We start from the raw sequence: 22,709 nt of genomic DNA, 5'->3' as shown, positions 1-22,709 counted from the left end.
TGTGAAAAATAATAGACATATAGGAAAATATAAAATATATGCATTCACTTATTGAATAAATAAATATGACCCTTATATTTTTAATTTTTTTTATGTTGTTTGAAAAAGAAAATAACTTTGTGGCAGATAATTCAAAAATAAAACCAAAATCAGAGAAAAATTCTGCAAAGCATGTATTCCTCAGCTTCTATGAAGTTGTTCATTAATCACTTCCTTGCTCTCTGCAAAGTACTAGAGACGACATAAAGCTGAAGACACAGCCCTTGCTTTCACATCTTTAGAAGGACCCTGATTTGGGAGAGTAGGTACGATATGCACACAAACAGAGAGGCCCCATGAGACCAGCGCCTTAGGAAAATACACACTTACAAGTAGGGTGAGGGCCCTTTGTTTTGAGAGAATCAAGAACCAGGTGAGAATCAAGAACCAGGTGAATATCTTATTGAAATGTAAATTCTGATTCTGTATCTGTGGAGTGGAAATACAAATTCTCAGGAGGGTGTCCACCTAGAAAAAACTGATTTGAAGCCCTCCTTGTGACTCTTTGCATTGTTCTGCCTTCCTTCTCTTTTTTTTTATCTTTTTATTATTATTTTTTGTGCATGTACCGTCAAATCAGATCTGACTGGTACAGGAAGAAATTGTCCCTCCTTCTCTGGTGGATTTGAACTGGGTACCTCTGGGATTGCAGTACAGATTCTTGCCACTATGCCACCAGAACTCCTCTCCTTCCTTCTCTTGATGGGGCAATCAGCACCATCATTTGGGCACCTGACAGTTCACTGTTCATCACCTCTCCTTTGTCAGGGAATACAAAGACAATGCCTTGCTGGCTCAGCTAATCCAGGACAAGCTCGATGCCTATAAAGCTGATGACCCAACTATGGGGGAGGTAAGTCTGGATTTAGACCACGTGTTTTCTTGTCAGCTGACCATAGTGTTTGTGTGACAGTCTGGGGGATGGCTGCTCAGACTCTCTTCCAGGATGACCAGTTCATCTGTGCTTGCCTGGGTCTTTCCCAGTTTTAGCATGAAAAAAAAACCAGAAAAACAAAAAATAATATAATATCAAAACCAGAAAAGTAACTTTGATAATCTATAGACCAAACTCCGATTTCAGTAGTGTTTACTGCATTCATATATGGAGGATGGCTGTTCTTGAGCAATTTTTTCATGCATTTTTTTATTAATTTTAATGAAAGTTTACAAAGACTTCGGATTTCCATTCATTCATTGTTGCACTTTTCCTCCTGCCCACCCCTTCCCCGCAATTCGCTCTTCTCTTTGAAAAGTAAAAGAAAAATTCTTTCATTGTTATACAATCCCTCCCCACATCTTACATTTTTTTATAAATTCTATGTATGCATGGATTCACATAGCTACTACAATCAAGATACAGACCGTTTTCATTATTATCTTGGTTTTTTTTTTAAATTTTTTTTATTTTTATTTTATTATTTTTGTGTGAGTGTACCATCAAATCAGATCTGACTGGTACAGGAGGAGATTGTCCCTCCTTCCCCGGCAGAGCATCTGGTGGATTCGAACCGTGTATTATCTTGGTTTTAAAACTTAAAGCCCTGTCCTGGGATACCCCACAGCCCCAGGCAAATTAGGCTGGCTGGTCAGTTTATTTGTAACTGAAGTCAGGCAGGTCTCTCCACCTCACTTGGGGTCCTAGCCAGTTTACTGTCTGCTTCAAAGGACCCTTGTCATAAAACAGAAACATGGGATTCTAACATGGTTTTTGTTGAGCAGTGAGTTCAATGCTGTTCTGGTAGTTTTGTCCCTCCAAGCTGACTTCCTGTTCCCTCCTCTTACAAGTGAGCTACACTAAGTGGAGGAGCCAGGGCTGTGCACTGTGGCTTTGAAAGCAGCTCCTTGTTTCCTTTCCAGGGCCCAGACAAGGCACGCTCCCAGCTCCTGATCCTGGACCGAGGCTTTGACCCCAGCTCCCCTGTACTTCATGAGCTCACTTTCCAGGCCATGAGTTATGACCTGCTGCCTATTGAAAATGATGTGTACAAGTAAGTATAGAGTTACAGACCTCTGAGATGCTGCCTGTCTTTGGAAATGAGCCAGAAAGCTCTCTACTTTGAAAAGGACATTTTTAATCCAAGGGAAAGCAGATAAATTGTTAGTATTCACCATCAGTCTGCACACTTTTCTGTGAGCTCCCCAAATCTGCATGGTATTTCCAGTCAGAAATCCATTTGTGGAAGGAGCAAGAACTTCCGTCTTCAGCTCCTGCTTGATTCCATTCACATCAGTCCAAAGCTGCTTGCATATGTTACATGTTGGGTTTCCCTCCCTTTGTTCCTTTACTTACAGTTCATCTTAATTACAGATACTGGGGTATGATGCACTGTTCTCATGTCATTTGTTTTGTATTATTAACTTTAAAGAGTGCTTTCTGAAAAATATGAATGAACCTCAGTTCTTCCTTTTCCAGGACTTTTCACTCTTTCCTTCATCTAGATCATAGTGATTTCACGTGGAAAATATACTGAGTCTGTGATGGAAGTAGCTGCTGAAGCTACAGTAAAATCTATGAGGACCACAGCTGCTTTTTACTTGTCTCACAGGTTTTCTACCTTTGGCAGGGTACAATCTTACTGCTTTTCTAATGTTCCCTATTCAAGGCAAATAATTGAATCACCCTTCTCTGACAGCTTTCTGCTTTATATGCATCCTGAACTGTTCCAGATTTTACTGGATTTGTTGTTGTTATGTACCAAGTCGCAACCCACTACTAGCTGAGCTGCCTGCAGGTTTTCAGAGGCTGGAAGTTGCCTGAGAGGAGAGGTTGCCCATCTTTCTCCTGCAGAATAGTTGGTGGATTTGAACTGTGAAAGAGGCCTTTTGGATTGACATTGCTGCTCCTTACCCTCAAGGCTACCAGAGCTCCTTTACTGCATTTGGCACCATGTCCTTGTTGATGGTATCTTGTTCCTTTCCACCAAGGGAAAAATATGAGCTTTAGTGGTGGGGTGGTTAAATTACTCAGCTGCTAACTGAAGGGTCAGTGGTTCAAACTCACCAGCTGCTACATGCAGGATAAATGAAGCAATATGCTTCCATAAAGATGATGGGAAAGTTCAGTATCCACTTCCTAAACAACATGCCTCTGGAAATTCTATGAACTTTGATAAATGTCGTTAGTTATAGAAAGGCTTCAGGCATTTTGTTCATAGGGTCAATATGAGTCATGCTCGACTCAACGGCAATCATCAACAACTACTCTGCCTTAATCTTGTTGTCACTATGAGTCGGAATCAACTGGGCATTAGTAGATTTTATGGTTTCACTAGACCTTTTGGTTGGCAGTGCAGTTCTTTACTACCACTAAGCCACCATAGCTCCCTATTATTTCACTGGAAACCTGATCCTGCTCTGTATTGTGTGACTCTTGGGGCACTTATATTAACCAACATTGAAGATCTTAAACAAAATTTCAAATTAGTTGACTTTGATTAGGATTTTCAGTCTCTCCCTGCCCAAGAAGTTGCCCTTTAGTGCTGGTACAGCAGACTTGAATAACCTTCAAAGGGTCAGGTGGCTTATTGTGGAATCATTCATATAAATAAATATCATCTGCTGAGCACTGTGAGCTTCCTCTTTATAAACAGAGGAACAGGTGAATTTTGTGGAGACAGCATTCTCTGAGTCTCATGTCCTCTCCAGGTATGAGACCAGTGGCATTGGAGAGGCGAGGGTCAAAGAAGTGCTGCTGGACGAGGACGACGACCTCTGGATAACCCTGCGCCACAAGCACATTGCCGAGGTGTCCCAGTAAGAACGCCTTTCCCTGCTGCTTCAGGGCTTGAACCGTTATCCCCTGGCCTTGTTGATGATCTGCTTGCTCTGAACTGCTTCAGTAGATGAATATATGGTCTTGGTGTAGGAATAGGCATCCCTCTGTTCTCTGAATTTGAGTTATACCAGGTTGGAAAATTCAGTATATACTGGGGTTATTTTTAGATTCTTGGGAGCATTTATAGAATTCTCAGCAAAATGCTTTATATGCTGAAAGCCATTTTATTCCAGTAAAAGACCTCACTATAGGCGAGCTCTGGTGGCCTAGTGGCAAGAAGCTGCAACTGCAATCTCAGAGGTGCACGGTTCAAATCCACCAGATGCTCTGCTGGAGAAGGAGGAAAAATCACCTCCTGTACCAGTCAGATCTGATTTGATGGTACCAAAAAAAAAAGACCTCACTATATACTTTTCTATACCTGGTATTTCATCTTCTTTTCCTAAAATTTCTGAGCAAGAGCTATTATTTTATACTGAACTGTATATTACTCTGATAATGCTTCCAAATTATTCTAGTACCAAGAACATTGTTCTAAGGCCTACATACCATAAATGACAATTCTGCTTTTGCATTGAGTTAGTGACATCTTTGTGAAATTCCCAAGAAAGAGCGAGAATCTTAAGTGGTTTTATTGTTTAGGAGAATGGTCTCCAGACCTTTTTGATCACTTAATTTTAAAGACAGTTGACCCACATTTCTAGTATTTATTAATAAAATGTGTGATTTCTTATAATCTTGTAATATTAATACATGTATTGTGTTTCATAATTCATAGATAAATATGAAAAGAATATTGTAAAACAACTATTCTTATATTTTCTTCTCCCGCAATCATCTGGTACACTGCACTTTGGAGATCACTAGTTTAGAATATTAGGAAAATGATGTAGATTTTTCTCATAGAAAATCACTTTAGATGTGTACTTCACTGGCAAGAAAATAACCACCATGTATTCCGAAAGGAAGAACACGGCATTATGTGTATAGTGGCTCTCTAGAGGCACGTGATGCTGCCTTGACACTTGGCTGTTCCCTTCTATTTTGCAGGGAGGTCACCCGTTCGCTCAAAGATTTTTCTTCCAGCAAGAGAATGAATACTGGAGAGAAGGTAAACCTGTGTGTGACTCAGATGCCCTGTAAGCAAATCTATGCTCTTTCTCTCTAGCAGCAGAGAGGATGCCTCCTCAGTCCAGGACTAGGGATTAGGGAGTTCATGTGCCTATCTTCATTTAATGTTATTTTTGCCTTATCTGATTTCAAATCTAGAGTCCTTGTCTTTTGATATTTAAAAGAGCTTCTTTTTCACATTCCGAGGCTTAATAGTTGCTCTTTGGATTATTATTCATTTAAGTCAGAATATCTGTGAAACCTTTTTTAAGCTTAGAGTAAAATTAAAAACGCATAACTTACTATATCTCTCTTTTTGTGATATTATCAGAGGTTGCATCTTATTTTAGCCAAGAGACATGTGCTTTCTAAAATGTCACTCTGAGTTATTTCTCTGCATGAAACAAAACTCTGTTGATACTGCAATGATTATAGCTCATAATGACCCTCCTTCAGGTTTCTAAAGTCATAAGTCCTTCTGAGAGGAGACTACCCATCTTTATTCTAAGGAGCAGCTAGTAGATTGAGCCATTTTCCAGTTAGCAGCACAGCACGTCATGAATTATGCCACCAGAACCCCATTAAAACCATTTTATATTTAAAAATAAAAAAATTTATAAACATCATTTAGTGACTTCCTAAAACTCTAAAGTATAATTCATGAATATTCCTTCCAGGACCTCGATCATCAGGTCCTCCAGCTCTCCCTGTAGCCTCACCTTTGCCTCCTCCTTGTCTGCCGCCCTATTCCCCACCATGCCAGGGTGCTCTTGCCTCTAGCTTTTTCCTTATTAAGTCTAAGTTCTTTGCTTTAGGCATAATTTCCCAGCCTTCCCTGATAACCTATTAGACTTTAAATGCTCTTGCTGTAAGTCCTACAGCCACGTACTGAGGCCACAATACTGTAGTGGCTTGCTCATTTGGCACTTCTGCTAAGTGTTAAGATGCATGAAAGCAGAAATTTCTTCGTTTTGCCTTGTGTTTATAGCACCTAAATGTGCCTGTCATATAGTGACAGTTCACTCTGTTTAGCTGAGTAAAGAACAGGATTAGGTGAATCACACAACTGGAAAGTAAATGTTTCTGTTCCACCAGGCAGCATTCAGAGTCCAGCCTTCTCCCTGTAGAGCCCAGAACACCTTTCTGCCTTGATGGGAAGTGAGCTTCATGCTAAGATTACTTGGGCTGAGTGTGCAGAAAAGCAGCATATAGGAGGAAAAAACCTTTATTCCTAGCCAGTGTTATGCTTTCAGTAACGTTATAGTCTAATAAATAAAACATTTGTAGATTTCAGAGTTCATTTCCCCATGTATGATATGACTGTGCTATTTGAATGAATGAATGTTTTGAGTCAGGGACCTGGAATTCTATACCCACATGATCTTGTGTTGAGTAGATTCATTGAGTTAGGCAGCGTACACTCAAGATATCCATCTTTTCCCAGCACTCCTGTACAGTCATTTTAGAGCAGTGCCTTTGGAGTGAGACCGTGTGCCTTCCTATTTTGTAGACCACTATGCGGGACCTGTCTCAGATGCTAAAGAAGATGCCCCAGTACCAGAAAGAGCTCAGCAAGGTATAGTGATCCAAAATGATAGATTTGCATTGCCAGGTGAACTGGGGGACAAAGAAGGGAGAGGGAGGGAGGAAAATGTGCAACACTGAATAAATGAAAGCTCACTTTCAGTAAATTTTCGTTAAAAATCACAATTTTAAAAAACCAAACAAAAGAATAGATTTGGAACTATGAATATAAGCTACCTCAAAAAGACTTCTCAAAACCTCACTCACTCATTGAAACCCACAGATTTTTAGTTATCTTTCATTTTTATTAAGAACGAATGAAAAGTTGGGATAGGCAGCTTATTTCATCCCTTTCTTTTCTCCTATTCATCTTTTTCTCTCTTTATCCTTCCTAGTTTGCTCTTAGTAAAATGCCTCCATTTCTGACCATGCAGGTCTCTCCATAGGCTGCTTGAGTGTCCACATGGCATGGTCAGAGCAAGTGCTGAGAGCAAGTATGCACAGGCAGGAAGGTCACAGTGCCTTTAATGTCCTCATCTCAGATGTCAAACCTCCATGCTTCCTCCACACTAAATGCAACCCAATTCAAGGAGAAAGAAATTGAGCTGCACTTCCTGAGGGGAAGAGTATCTAGGAGTTTAAGGTTATATTGGAAAATCATCCACCCTTCCCTAGATATTACTTCTCTTTCCTCTTAATTTTTCTAAAATGTGGCTTTTATTCACTTTTGACACATTTTCCACTATGTGTACACATTTATCTCCTTTTGAGGCTAAAGACTACTCCTTAATGTCTACCAGTGTTTCGTACATAGTAGCTGCTCAATAAATGATGCATGAATTAGAAACTAATTTCTGTTTTTTGAATCTCATTATTTTTCCTAGTACTCCACTCACCTGCACCTTGCTGAGGACTGTATGAAGCATTACCAAGGCACTGTAGATAAACTCTGCAGAGTTGAGCAGGTAAGACTTTACCCTCCATGGAAAAGCTTCTGCTGTGTCTTTTCTTCTGCTGAATTATAACCCTCTGGCCTTAAACATCCTGCAGAATTCTAGGAAGTAGAGATGGAAAAGTTCAATGCCATTCCACTCCCAATGGTAGGGAATAGATTGATTTGGAATGCTGTGCTCTTTGAGTTGTGCATGTTGACTCTTTCTGAAGGCTCTGTTTTCCCTGGAATGCCTGAAGAGATAGTTGTGCACTTCTGAGCCTCACAGTAGCCGGGTTGGATAGATTTTGTATTCTGAGTGTGTTTTCATCTTGCCATGGCCAGAACAGCTGTGGATACCTAGCAATCAGAAAACCTCAAGATCCTACTGATCCAAAACTCTCAACTTTTAGTATGAATTGTGATTTTAATTCTCTCCTACTGATTTATTTGATGTGCACATTTCTCTCTGCTTTATTTTCCTCATCTTCAAAATGGAAATAACAGTGCTGACACATTTTTCAGGGATGTTGTATGTAGCTACTAATCCTCTCACTGCATTCTACAATAGGAACAAAACATTAAACTGTGGGTCAGCTCCTGTGGGAGAGAGGGATATTAGAAGATTCTGAAACATTAGGTATAGCTGTCTTTTTACAGAAAAGAAAAAATAAATTCAAGTTTTCAGTGGGAAGCTAAGATTTAAATCATCTTGTTCAATGTAATAGCCTTAGCCTGATTTTATAAGGCCTGTCATATATCACTATTTATCTAAAAAAAAGCCATCTTGATAAGAGGCATCACTTTCACAGGTCATTTTGGCAAACACAAAATGCCCTGTCTAAAGAAGTTGACCTTTCAGAAAGCAGGCTGTCCCTAGATCAGTTACAATGCATTTAAGAGTAATATGCTTCTGATTGTAAACTTTTTCAAAGGACTTAACAGTAACTAATGACATTGAAGGGAGACCTGGTGTGTAATCCACCAGGAGTTGCACTGCTAACCCAGAGGCTGTGTGTCTCCAGCAGTTCAGTCCATCAGCGGCTTCTCAGGAAAAAGATAAACATTCTCCTCCCCATTCAGTTTACAAGCACCAGATGGTCAGCTGTGAATCCGTTCTGACTAGATATCAGTGCTCTGTCCCACTCGAGTTACAATTAATTTGGTGTCTAGATAACAGTAAACAGAATCAGTTCCTGGTGGCCAGGCATATGCAAAGTCTGGCAATAGGATTGAGAGGTGAAAGGTTTAAGAGAGATGTCCAGCCTTCCTCTAACCCAGAATGGGAAAACCATGAACTTGAGATCATAATTTTTTTTTTATGGACTCTTGGAATCTTAGGGGGAAAAAGGCAACCTTCAGAAAAACTACAACAGAAGTTGTAGCTGTGTGTCTGAGAGCAATCACAAATGGTTTCTCAGTTTGTTGAGAATAGTATGCTGCTTCCTCTGGCTTGTCAAGAATAGCTCTGACCTTGTTGACTCAGAAAGTGGTGTCATCCTGTAAGATTGGCTTACTTCACTCTTTCACCTTCAGTTCTATTGTCAGCCCTTCTCCTTCCTTTAGTTTTGCAGGTTTGGGAATTAGAGTTTTTTTGTTTATTTGTTTGTTTTAGTTTGGGGGATTTCCTCCTCTTTCTCCTGAGAAAAGTAGTAGGAAGATATTTAAAAGAGATGCTTGCTAGAGTAATTAAAACCTCAGAAGCAGAATGAAGAACTCTAGCCAGGCCAAAGGTGCCTTAAAATATCAGAGCGCTTTAAACCTGATTCCTCAGTGGGACTTTCTGTACCTCTGGAGGATCTAACAACATGGCATTTTTACCTGAGGAACTTCAGTATGTCCACCTAAAGAGATTAGTTCACCTTTAAATAAAGTGGCAAATCATTGTGGTTTAGGTTTTTGGGAAGTGAAACTCTGGAACTTTCATTAGCTCTCACTAACGCTTTAAAAAATAACACTAGCTACACTAATCCAATGACAATGGCTTTGGGAAAGTGGACATACCTGTTTAAAGCTACAAATCTTAAATGTTTGTGAGTCACCAGTTTTCTGATTGTCTCCAAATACCCACTGTCTCTAGAAATGGGGCCAAAAAGGTGTGTTTTCTGTAGGACCTGGCCATGGGTACTGATGCTGAAGGGGAGAAGATCAAAGACCCCATGAGAGCCATCGTTCCCATCCTGCTGGATGCAAATGTCACCACTTATGACAAAATCCGCATCATCCTTCTCTACATCTTTTTGAAGAATGGTAGGAATGGTGGGATTGTAGAGGAGAAAGTGGACCCTTTCTTTGCATTAAATGAAGACACTAGGAGACAGAAATAAAATGGAAAAGTAGTCTAACAGGCATGGAAAGAGGAAGAAGAGGACATTACATAAGACAACTCTAGGGGCCTTTTACACTTTTGGAAATATAATGTAGCAGATTGGTCACAACTAGGGCCTGAGTAAATCACAGTAATTCTAGTTAATAGTTGGTATGGAAAACAGAGAAGAGGGCAGGACTGGGGCGAAAAGGGAGAACTGACAGCACAGAAACTTTTTAGGACAATACCTGCTAGATATTTTTCAATTTTATCTTTTAATCTATGGCTGTAAGTAATCCATATCATAGTCACTGTGTGAATAATGGGTGCTGAGATTCTTTTGACCCAGTATGACTTTGCCAGGTAGGGAGAGATAATCTCGATCATAAAGGGGCAGTTGCTAATGGTCACAGACAAGGAAAGAGTGGTTAGAGAAGACGTAGGACCTGGAGGATTTGGAACTTGTATTTTCTCGTTAATTTTTCAACTTTAGACAAACTTTCTACCTTAGAATCCCAATCCTCATTTTGTACTCATCTTTCAGTCAAGTTGATATGGCAGACAATAGTTTCCACTGATCCTGCAGAGGAGAGGGGGCATCATCGAGCCAAAAGCCCAACCCATTTCCGATGGTCCTGTGTGCTGAGGTTGGGTTGGCTGACTGGCTGTTTCTGTCCTCTCAGGCATCACTGAGGAAAACCTGAACAAACTGATCCAGCACGCCCAGATTCCCCCCGAGGATAGTGAGATCATCACCAACATGGCCCACCTCGGCGTGCCCATCGTCACTGACGTAAGGGCTTCTCTCAGCTTTCTGTGTGGGAGAGGCAGAGAAGAGACTGGCATGTCTTATCTGTCTGTGCTCTGACTTCTTTAAGACAATTTATAAGGGAGCTCTGGTGTTCTAGTGGCAAGAAGCTGCGCTGCAATCCTGAAGGCACGCAGTTTGAATCCTCCAGATGCTCCGCTGGAGAATGAGGGGCAGTCTCCTCCTATGCCAGTCGGATCCGATTCAATGGTACACAACAAGTGAAAAAAAAAGAAATAAACCAAAAGACAGTTTATGATGTACACATAACCCACACTCAGCCTCCAGAATTAGAAAACAAATATAATCAGGATTCATGAAGGTAGAGGTAAGAAGCGGGAAGTCGAGACATGCAAGTCTTTAAAGCTCAGTGGTGCTCAGAAGCAAATCATGGTAGGAACACACATCCCTCTGACCACACTGGCTTTGCCTCTGGGGACCTGAGACACAACGTCTTTTGGGACGAGAATAGAACCCGTAAGAGTCAGCCAATTTTACCACCTACCCATCTCTGGTGGTGACACAGAACACAGTCAAGGTGGGTTGTTTGGGAGGTGGAGATCATACAGAGGTCTCTAGAAGGAAGCTGGCAATGCCAGGACTCGAGGTAGAGGCCTGAGCAGTCGTTGCGAGCACTGTGCTGGGACCCTCACTTATAAGATCCCTGCACTGTGAACTTGCTTCTAGGAGTCAGTTTACAGAGTGGTAATAATAAAGCTTGAGTTGCAAATACACTGTTTTAGAATCCTAAAGATGAAAGCTTTGTTCCAGAGCCACCAGGCTACAGACCTGTACTTGGTAGCGGCTCAGTGTTTGAAACCTTTGTTCATACAAAAGGTCAAAAGGAGAATGGAGATGATTCATTGAGTACAAACCAGGCTGTTAAGAATCAGTGACACCATACCCAGAGTCATATGTTCTCCTATATTAGACACCAAATTATTTTTTATTGTTATTAAATGGCACTTAAATATCTGACCTGTTCTTGACTTTTTTCATAATTTTAAAGAACCAAGTTTGTTCCAGGTTCCTAAAAGGGACACGTTTGGGCAATTGTAGGGGAAACCTTGTGCATTTGTTACACTCTGCCATTGCTGGCTCTGATGAGAGTCCTCAGGAGACCCTTTCCCAAGTGTCCACTCATTCCCAGGTGGTTCCCAACTAGGACTAATTTTGTGTGTTTGCGTTCAGTCTACTTTGCGTCGCAGGAGCAAGCCGGAGCGGAAGGAGCGTATTAGTGAGCAGACCTACCAGCTGTCACGATGGACCCCGATTATTAAAGATATCATGGAGGTCAGTGAGGACAAAGTGTGGCGGGCCATGGTGTCAGAGAGCCAGGACACAGGTCCTTCACCTACGGCTGATCCATCCTAGTGTCTGTGCCCTGCTCGAAGTGTCAGTGACCTCCCAAGGTTTTCTTCTTTGAGGATTTGCATCCTGTCTTCTGGGCTCTTTCAGTCTTTGTGTGAATGAACGCACAGCTTGTCCTGAGTGTTTTATGCAGAGTAGCTTCAAGAGACTACCAAGTGCAGAAGCCAAGACCCATGACCATGCCTTTGAAGATTTAGTCCTATACTATAGACACCCATTGATGGTAACCCCTATCTCCAAAGCAGCACATCCCGATGTCACAGATCAGATGAATAGCATGCTGTCCCCTCCTTACACAGAGGTCTTGACTCCTTTATAGGTCCAACCCCTTCTTCTCTAACTGCTTCCCTTCCCCAGCCATCCAGGCCAACCAGCCAGGGGCTGCCAAACAGCTTTTTTATCTGTTCTTGTGTTTAAGTGCGGTCCTTCACCTGGAATATTACAGCCTTTTCACTTAAGTCCTGCCTTCCTTCAAAATCACCATCAGGGCTCCTCATTTCTGTCTACTGCCCCTCTTATCTGGCAGCACCACAGCAGCCTCCTCTGAACACCTGTATCAGTGGATCTCTCAGGGAGTCTCTGCATGAACATATGTCACAATGTATCCTGTCCCCTCACCTGACATCTCCCGGCACAGGGCCCTGCGCATACCAGGGATTCATAGTGTGCTGATTGAGAAATGTGCCTTACAGCAAGCAGTCCTGTAGTAGCCCACACCTCCTCTCTTTTAGGTTGAGAGACCCTTGCATCCAGTCTGCACCACTTTTATTTTTTTGCAGTTGGACCTGGAGATAATCTGGCCAAATCCCAATTTAACTCTGGGAAACAAACGTATTGCCTATGATTTCTGATTGATTTATGGCAGGCTAGAATGGAAGCCCAATTATTTCTGCTGTGTTGTATATGTATATAGAGAATCAGCTTCCTATGTTTAAAACCACGAACCCAAAGGATGGGTGGGCATACAACACCTAGAAACTAATTCCATGGCTTGCTAGAGCAGATAAAGCCAGCTCCTTGGTCTCACCCACTCCTTGATTCTCTACTTCACTTTTCTACCTCCTTCTCCATCCAGCTCCTTGACAAAACATGGTAACTGTTAGGAAGAGTGTAGATTTCTCAGCAGCAAGAAGGTGGATAGTTGGAACCCACTCACAAGATAATTAAGCCCTTAAAAACTGTATAAAGCTTTCTCTGCATGCCCTGTTCCTGCAATGCTGTAGGCTAGTGACAAGAACTTATTGGGCAAAATGCAACATGCAACATTTATAACCTCACTTAGGTTGTAAAAAAGGGAGAAAAATATTAAATTGGAAGAGAAACAAAGAAATGAATGCAATATCTAAATTTTTCTTTAAGAGCCAACCTGCCCGCTCATTTCATGTTGAACCCCTCATCTGTGCCGAGCTCTGCACCAGGCACCTGGCAGCAGGGATGCAGGACCCTGGTTGTTGCAAACCTGACTATGTTGTTTGCTGACTAGTTATTCAAATAATCTTGTCAGCCCTTTTTAAACAGATGATAGGCCTAATATCTGTCTCGCTCTTCTTTCTAGGACACTATTGAGGACAAACTTGATACCAAGCACTACCCTTATATCTCTACCCGCTCCTCTGCCTCTTTCAGTACCACTGCTGTCAGGTACGTGGACATCCCTGGGCAGAGGTGGGGTCAGATGTCGGGCCATCGCTGGTTGTATTTCAGCAGTGTTGCAGTCTCACTGTGAGATGGAATGTTCTCTCAGGATCCCTCCACAGTGTCTTATCCCACCCAGAGTGCAGGCCAGGTCTCTCACAGATCACGAGGCCCCTCACCCTCTGATTTAATACTTTCAGTTACACCACCTCAGTCACCACTGGTCTCCCCTCTTTTTCTTGAACATTTCATGCCCACTTGGCCTCAGGACCTTTACACTTACATTTCCCTTTTTCCTTAAATTATCTGTCCTCACATGTGAACACCTCTTCATCTCCTTGAGATCTTTAACCAAGTGTTAACCCTATCAGACCTTCCTGAGCCATCCTATTGAAAATTACAGTAAATTAATGTTTATAGAGCATTATTCTTAATAATCAAAAGGTGGAAACCATCCAGATGTCCCTCAATAGAATGGCTAAGCATGGTTTATGTGGTATATCCACATACGGTTTATGTGTACATGTGGTCTATTCTTACAATGGAACCATATTTGACTGTGGAAAAAAATGAAGTTCTGATAAATGCTACAGTGTGGATGAACCGTGAAACTATTATGCCAAGTGAAAGAAGCCAAAACAAGAATCCAGTTACTATATGATTCCATATATAATGAACTGTCCAGAAGAGAGAGATCTACACAGGTAGATTAGTTACTGCCAGAGGCTGGAGCAGTGAAGCAGTGGAAGTGCCTGCCAAGGATAAGGGGTTTCTTTCTGAAGTGAAAGAACTGTTCCAAGATTGATTTGTGTACTTTAAAGGAGTGCATTTTATCTCATCAACTGTGACCACCAAAACCAAAACACCCCAAACCAAAAACAGCGGCAGCTTTTCTCTCCAACACTTGTATGTCCCTTCTCTCTCTCCACAGAATGCACCACCCTCTAGTGTTCTGTTTATATTTATCTTGCCTTGTTTATCATCCATTCTCCCACTTAGAATGTCATCTCCTTGAAGGCACGGGTTTGTGTCTGGTTTGTTTGCTGCCTTGTTCTCAGAGCCTAGAACAGATCCTGACATCTTACTTGATAAAACAGAGGATCTGCAAAAAAGAGGCTGGCACACTCTCGTTCTGTTGCCATCAGTTCACTGTGAGCTGGGCCAACTCAGGAAAAGTAAGTGTCAGGAAATGAGAAGACGATAAGAGCACTGTCTGCAGAGTCCCATCCTCAGACTCATTCTTAATACGAGTGGAGATAGAAATGTGTGTCTCGCATTCACTGGGCTTCTGTTATGTACTGGTCCTACTTAAGCATTTTACAGTTTTGAGATGTAAGCAGACAAGGACCCATTATTCTGTCCTCAGATTCTCCTGTGCTGTGTCTTCCTCAGGTTGCTGTCTTGCAGGTGTGTTCTGAAAAGCACTCCCTCTTGCTCTCCCTGCAGAACTCATCCAGAAACCTCTCCTATGTGCTTTCTATCTGACATCTCCATGTTCCAGGCCCTGGGACACTACCGTGCATGGAGGGACATTTTCCTCCAGACGCTTTCTCAGCTCGTCTGTGTGTGTGCTTCATGCCCTGTGCTAGTATCTGTTTCCTGAGGGAGGGGGGCCACTGTACCTCAGAGCCACATGCCGCTCTGTTTTCCTTTGACAGTAGGAGCTTTTCTTGGTTCCTGAGAACAGTCAAGGCTGAGCACAAGTTTGGGACAGTGGAGAGGCCAGCTCCTATGGCACAGGAGAAGGCAGCCTGTGACACTGGTGTGATACATGGCTCCCAGGATTAATACCCTTTATGATGTAAATGTCTGTCTCTCTCTTCTCATCCTCTTCCCATTCTTCATCTCTCTTGTCCCTCCATTCTGTTTTTGCCTTAAGACTGTTTCCTAGGGCTGAGCCTGAGGACTGACAGCACAGAACAGAATTCCAAGTAATACCACCGCCAAGCTGGTAGATGATAAAAGATTATCAAGTAATTACCCAGGGAAACTGCTGGAAAACCTCTTTCTTGGCCCAATAGTTCCCACAGTGCCCTTTGAATTTAGAAAGCAACTTCACTTCTATCTTAAGAGTGGAGCTCTGGTAGCAAAATGTATTATGTGTTGTGCTGCTAACTAGAAAGTCAGAGGTTCAAATCTCCAAGCTGCTGTGCAAGAGGAAGACCGGCAGTCTCCTCCCAAGAAGATATACAGTCCCAGAAACCTGATGGAGCATCAGTAGGAGTTGGGATCAGCTTGATGCCAGCAAGTTGGGTTTGCTGGGTTAACTCAGGATGAAGGGTCAAGCCCTTCATCATCCAGAGGACACCTGCTGTTTACTGGCTAGCTCCCTTTGCTTCAGTTCAGTAGTCATTTTATCGTTCTGATTTTCTTAACCTGGAGGTGACCCATCATTCATGGTTTTGGAGTCAAAGTAAAGACCTGTGGAAAGTGCAGGGCCAGAGAGCAGCGCCTGAGGAACTGCACCACCACTAACTGCTCTTCTTCACTGGCTACTCCTGAGTGTCCTTCAGAAGCCATCTCACTGTCACCTCTCCTGGGAAACCTTCTTCAGTGATGCTGTGGATAGGATTTGATGGTTTCCCTATGTTCGTCCCCACAGCGCTCTACTCCATCATAGCCCCGATTGGGAACAGCTTCCTTCTCCCCACTTCCACTTGCCCCTGCCTGCTCCAATTAAATGTGGACTCTTGGTGAGCGTGGGCTGGCTGTCCTTCCAGTCTGCCCCCTATGTGTAGAGCAGGGCCTGGCCCATGTGTGGCATCCAGTGGGTATGAGTTCAATGAATAAATACATCATTCCTTAGAGTTTTAGTTCTTCAACTCTGTCATCACTGCTCTGTGCCTGCATAGTGTCTCAGACAAGCTTAGAAGCCTTCACATTTCTAAGTCTATACTGGGACTGACACCAAGGCATGATGTTTAAATTCTACAGCTGACTCATTCTGCTGTTCACATGTGTCACTGAGAGTAACAAGGTTACAATCAGCCACTTGGTAATTCCTCTTCTGGCAACCACCCAAAGCCAATCTCCCTGCTGTCAAGTTGACTCTGACTCATAGGAACACCACACTATGGTGTAGGACTGTCCCATTGAGTTTCTAAGGCTGTCTATCTGTATGGAAGCAAACTGCCTGTGCGCCAGCTGGTGGGATCAAACTGCTGACCTTTGGTTAGCAGCTCAGTACTTGAACCACTGTGCCTGTTTAGGATCTCCTTGTCTAGCAGCTATATTACTTGATAATTTGCATTGCTGCTCAGTTCACTCTACGTTTATTGCACATCTACTCTTTTTTTAAAAGCAATGATGTCAGTCTAGAGACAGGTGCGCCTAATCCAGCCCATGGTCTTTGCAATTATTTGCTATGCATCAGAGAGCTGGAAAATTACTAAGGGTGACAGAATTAATGTCTTTGGACTGTGGTGCTAGAGAAGAATTTTGAACATAACAGGGACTGCCAAGAAAACAAATAGGTCTGTCCTGAGAGGGTAAGATCAAGTTTCTTTTTGGAGGCTAGGATTTTGAAGCTTTATCTCACATACTTTGGGCACATGGCCAGGAGAGACTGGTCCTTGGAGAAGAACATCATGCTTGAAAGGATGGAAGGACAGCACAGGAGAGGAAAACCCCGAGATGTATTGACATAGTATCTGGGGCAGTGGGGATTGGTGTGTCAGAATTAGTGAGAGTGGCTCAGGATTCAAGTGGGCAGGGTTCAAAGCTGCTGTACATAGGGTTGCTGTGGGTCACAGGCAACTCGATGGCACAGAACAACTCTTTTTTTTTTTTTCAAATGTCTGCTTTTGATAATACTTAACAACTCTTTTTGAGGAAATCACTGAAGTCTAAAGTGATAACTACTCAAAACAACTATGAAATATTCCATCTCATGCCAGCAACAATGGCAAAGTTCAACAGCGCCACAAACAACAAATGCTGGTGAGGTTGTGGAGAGATTGGAATCTTACTCATTGCTGGTGGGAATGTAAAATGGCGCAACCTCTATCTAAGGTGGTCTGGTGCTGTCTCAAAAAATTGGAAATGGGGGAGCTCTGGTGGCCTAGTGGTAAGGAGCTGCAACTACAATCCCAGAGGCGCACGGTTCAAATCCACCAGATGCTCTGCCGGGGAAGGAGGGACAATCTCCTCCTGTACCAGTCAGATCTGATTTGACGGTACACTCACACAAAAATAATAAAATTTTTTTAAAAATTGGAAATAGAAATACCATTTGATTCTGCAGTATATTCTACTATTGGGAATATACCCTAAAGAAACCAGAGCCACGATTCAAACATATGTATGCACACCCATGTATACTACTGCATTATTCACAATAGCAAAGAGATGGAAACAACCCAAGTGCCCATCAATAAATAAATGGTTAAAAAAACCATTGTATATCCACACAATGGAATACTACACAGCACTGAAAAATAAGTAATATTAAAACATTACACAACATGAGGGAGCCTTGAGAACATTATGCAACGTGAAATATTTCGGTCACAAAAGGATAAAGACTGCATAACACTGCTGTTATAAAATATGACAGACATGTGGAGGTTAGGCAGGAAATGGGGAAAGGGTGAATAGATAATGAACACTGCATTAGAACAGATAAAGGGAAGAACTGTCTAAATGGACTATATTATGAATATATATATGAAAACAATCTGGAAGAGGTGCATTGCAGGGTGGGCTGGAGAGGGGAGAAAATATGCAACAATGAGAGGGGGGAAAATTACAGTCAGTACACATAAGCATAATTAGTCAATCTCTCTTTCCCTCCTGCTCTCTCAGTGCTCGCTATGGACACTGGCATAAGAATAAGGCCCCAGGGGAGTACCGCAGTGGCCCCCGCCTCATTATTTTCATCCTTGGGGGCGTGAGCTTGAATGAGATGCGTTGTGCTTATGAGGTGACTCAAGCCAATGGAAAGTGGGAAGTGCTAATAGGTGAGTAGAGGGGAGTTTTCTAGAGGGAAGGGGCTGCTTTATTGCACTTTGACTCCATTCCATGCTTTGGTGTTTCATTCTGTCCTCAGTTCTCCATTGCCCTGCAAAACTTAAGTCTCTAGATAAATGTTTGTGGGCAGCAGATGCTAAGGAGCACAGAGTTCCTTCCCCATGTCCCGTCTCTGCATCATGTGTCTTGCTGAGTAGCAACATTACAAGGCAGGAGTACCCCATCATAGAGTTCAGCAGGCCCAGGCTCAGATTTGTGCTCTGCCACTGCCATACAGTGTCACCCAAAGCTAGTGACTCAGCCTCTCCAAGCTGCAGTTTCAACACAGTGGGGTTGATATACCATTCTAGAGCCTTGAGCTAGGCCTTACTTAGATGAGATTTTTCAGTTTCAGTTCCCTACCTTTAAGCCTTATGTCTAGAGATGCTCAATGATTAGGCTCCCTTGCCTGTCAGTTGGAGATGGACAGACACAATAGCAGGGAGTTATGGCCTAAAGTACTTTGGCCTGACTGCTGGGCTCAGTTCTTCTGACCATTTCCTACCACTTTCTGAGCTCACTCTCTGCTATTTCCCATTGACATTCCAAAAGAGAAGAAGCAACTTCAACTTCTAGGAATGTGTTAATGAAGGAAGAGGAGATTTCTAATCCCTCTCTCTTTTTTGAAAATAAGCTTCTAAGAGCTCTCACAATTTTTAGAACTGGAGCAGGAAGAGTGAATGGAGAAAAATCTTCCTTTCTGTTCCATCTTGCCCTTAACAAAATGGGGTTGTATCTGCCACGAGTGCCTCTGACATTGACACTGACCTGCAGAGGCCGTCAGCACATACAGTGCTGGCCATGCTCTGCCCTTTCCCCTGACACTCCTGCCCTCAACGGGAATGCTGTCATGCTCCCGGGTGGGAGGCCAGGACTTTGGGTATCCCTCTTGACAGTGTGCTTCCTACCTCCTGGGAAGGTTGGCAATCCAATGCCCCCCAAAGATTTCTCCACAGGCCATTCCAACAGACTGTTAAATCCTGAGCTGGCCCCAGCTGAGAATAATTCCCTGACTGCTCTCCCCACTCCCAACCCAAATAGGTACGCACACGTCTCAGAAACAGTCATCTTAATATGAAGTGCCAGTTTTAGAAACTCAGATCTGGGGTAACCATGTCACTGTGTCCCCCCAATCTATCAGACTGAGCAGATTCTACAGACCAATCCACATAGGTGATCCTGGTCCATCAGGATGGACCTGACACTGCCAGCCCCACCTTCTTGATAGCACGTCCCGTGGGGAGATCATGCGTCCCTTCTCTCCAAGCTTCCGAACTCCCCTGTATGCTCACCACTTTCTCCTTTTTGTTCTGTGGGCCCTGGTGATAAAGCTCTCTGCTCCCTGCTTGCATATGTGTGTTGCATGAATGTTTTCAGATAATTCTGGGCTCAAACACAGCTTCCCTGGACAGACACTGTCATGGCAAGGCCTTGGGGTGTAAATGTCCCTCTTCACCTTTGGCCTGACTTGTGGGTCCCTACTGGGAGGATGGATACCGGGAGGATATAAAGTTGCCCATGCAGATCCACAGAGAGGCCTCACACCGACAGTCCATGTCCACTGCCCCCTCACCTACCTCCTGCATGCCCGCCACGTGAGCTGCCTCTGTGTGCGTGTGTCCGCGTGTGTGCACGTGTGTGGGTGCCGCACTTTCTCATCCCTCACTGGCTGTGCAAAATGTAGGCCTAAATTGGCATGTTTCTATAACGTACCTTTGTTCAAGCAGTCAGCTGGCCTCTGTTCTCCCGCAGGTTCTACTCATATTCTTACTCCCACCAAATTTCTCATGGACCTGAGACACCCCGACTTCAGGGAGTCCTCTAGGGTATCTTTTGAGGATCAGGCTCCAACAATGGAGTGAGAGCCAAAGAAACAAAGTAAAAGCAGCTTATTACAGAAAAGAAACTCTTCTCCTCGGAAGGGTTTTCTTTGATTATTCCGTCACTCTTTTTCTTTCTTTTTCCCTTTTTAGTTTATTATTTATTTGATTTCTTTTTTCCTTTTAATGAGAAAAATGCTTGCAGTTCTTAACGCCGATTGAAAATGTGTCCAGTGCTGCCTTCACAAACTCTGCCATGAACCCTCTGGGCTCCGACTTGCCAGCTCACTCATGCCTTGGGTTACCTGCTGCTCAGTCAGATAGCTGCAGGCTGCTGAGTTTGAAGCTGACAAGGGTAACTGCTATGAACAGTCCTCAGAGGGGAGCTAGAGGTAGAAGGGTAACCAAAGCTTGAGCCTCACAGCCCTGGAGTGGTGGGCACTCACTCAGTAGGGAACAGGGAGTGTTTTGGCTGTAATGGTGTGAGAAGTCCTCAAGTGAGATAGTTAAAATGTTCAGGAATGGTCATGTTGAAGAATCCAGTTAGAGATGTGCACCAGAGCCTGACCAGGAGGACACCTTGGCTCTGCCACTGACATCAGGACATCAGCATAGATCCCAAGTCCCTGATGGTTAAGACATGCAAATACCTATTTTTTAGGATAGGCCCTCCTCGCAAATAACAGCATCTAAGGAGGGATCAGGTCACAAGCCATGATGCATTTGATGAACTCAAGTCACCATGGCAAGAATGTATCCTGTGTTTTTCTGGGGAAGTGGTGTATCGTGATTATTTGCTTTGAGTAATTACTTTTATTTTAATTCTCCTGTGAGATCCTTTCAAGAGTCAAGTAATCACAGCCCTTTCTCGTGTTGCAATCTCTTGCTAAGAATCTGAGAGCCTGTAGATAGAAATCCATTCCTAATCTATGTGCTATTTAAAAAAAAAATCTCACTTAGTACCTCTGCTCAGCCTTCAGTTACCAGAAACCTGTTGTCTGTCTGGTATGTGATTTCCATTCTCTCCCATTCTTCATTCCTCTCTTCTTCCATCTTACATGGGAACTTTGTATAATGGGTTTAGATGGCAGGGTTATGCTTAATAGCTTCATCATAACAGAAGTGCCTTTGTTTCTTTGTCCATTCTGTGATCTGAGGCTGCATTTATGACCTTGTACTGGTAATGGACCCTGAGAATATCCCTTCACCCTGGGGCTGAGACATGGCCCACTGAGTCAGAGAGCATTCACTGTTGGCAGTGGAGGGAGACTTAGGCTTGGAGTCAGCAGGCCTGGACTCACCACCAGCTCAGCCTGGAGCCACAGCGTGACTGCAGAAGGTCATTTCCACCTCCTAGGCCGCAGTTACATGGGTGATGGGAGACTAAGGTTGCTGGAAACTGTAACAGTTCGCAATGCAATAATTCAGATTTATGACTCAAACCTATTCTCCCACGATGAACCTTAGGGCAGTGGGCCACCAGACCTATGGCTAGATAACTTCAAAAGTGTGTGTATTTATATAAAGACAACGGTGCATCATCCAAAAGGGGCTTGTTCTAAAGGAAGAAAGAGGGGAAGATAAGCTTGCTTTCTCTCCTCCTCTTTTCTTTCCCTGGCAGTGGTAAAGAAATGCAAGTCATTGCGTTCGGGAAGGTGAGCTGCTCATGACCCAGGCTGCAGCCCTCTTCCTGCCTGGGCTCCCCTTCCCCTGGAAAGCAAGACAGATGGGTGGTAAAAGAAGCAATGGTTTATTAAAGCAGTTCCTTACATGTGCCTTGAGATGAGGTGCATCTGAGACATCTGGTTCTGTGGACAGATGGCAAGTAGGTGGATGGCATTTGCATCAAGAAGTATTTTAAGACTTTCCGAACAGCGACTGTTTGGGAGAAATTGTAGCGATGGCAGATTGCTTGTAGGATCTTCCACACCCGGACCCTTGGCCTCCTGCTGGGATTAGTCCTGGGTCTCTGCTCCAGATGTCCTTCCTTGGCTGTATTTTCATTTGCTTTGTACTCAGTCAGCAGAGTGGATCAGGGCTGCCGTCAGAGCAGAGAAAGACCAAAACAGACTCTGCTTGGGTATTTTGGGTTTCTGAAATGATTATCAGGCAGCATTGAATTTTAGAGTTTGGTTAAGAAAAAGCAAGAGAGAGAACCCTGAGGCCAGTGGTATCAGAAAACAGATGAGAATCTGACTGGCTCCTCCTGTTTGGATTGTCCTGGTGACCACAGAACAGGATAGGGCAGTAAATGAGGTGGCCTGGGGTTTCTCCTCTTTAATATCAATAATTGTGTTAGTTAACTACACTTTCAAGAGGGAGTTTCCCATTCAGCAGTGAATGAAATTCCTTAGGGTGCTGTGCTGAGGTGCACCTGGGAT

The 22,709-nt window shown here is 43.2% G+C and overlaps 1 protein-coding gene across 1 annotated transcript in view; it reads left to right on the top strand.

The window, feature by feature from the left end:
• Window positions 1–20,387, top strand: part of STXBP1 (syntaxin binding protein 1) — a 32,748-nt gene extending 12,361 nt beyond the window's left edge. The window contains exons 7-18 of the mRNA XM_006892535.1: window positions 808–892; window positions 1,897–2,027; window positions 3,685–3,792; window positions 4,865–4,925; window positions 6,435–6,500; window positions 7,333–7,413; window positions 9,491–9,629; window positions 10,371–10,480; window positions 11,687–11,788; window positions 13,422–13,507; window positions 18,305–18,459; window positions 20,261–20,387. Coding sequence (XP_006892597.1) covers window positions 808–892; window positions 1,897–2,027; window positions 3,685–3,792; window positions 4,865–4,925; window positions 6,435–6,500; window positions 7,333–7,413; window positions 9,491–9,629; window positions 10,371–10,480; window positions 11,687–11,788; window positions 13,422–13,507; window positions 18,305–18,459; window positions 20,261–20,370 — 1,234 coding nt within the window. The 3' untranslated portion in view covers window positions 20,371–20,387. The remainder of the gene's footprint in view (window positions 1–807; window positions 893–1,896; window positions 2,028–3,684; window positions 3,793–4,864; window positions 4,926–6,434; window positions 6,501–7,332; window positions 7,414–9,490; window positions 9,630–10,370; window positions 10,481–11,686; window positions 11,789–13,421; window positions 13,508–18,304; window positions 18,460–20,260) is intronic.
• The last annotated feature ends 2,322 nt before the right edge of the window (window positions 20,388–22,709 follow it).

Source organism: Elephantulus edwardii, unplaced genomic scaffold, assembly GCF_000299155.1.
Source record: "Elephantulus edwardii isolate Elephantulus edwardi_28Jun2011 unplaced genomic scaffold, EleEdw1.0 scaffold00116, whole genome shotgun sequence".
Lineage (NCBI taxonomy): Eukaryota > Metazoa > Chordata > Mammalia > Macroscelidea > Macroscelididae > Elephantulus > Elephantulus edwardii.
This window is presented reverse-complemented; position numbering and strand designations above follow the sequence as displayed.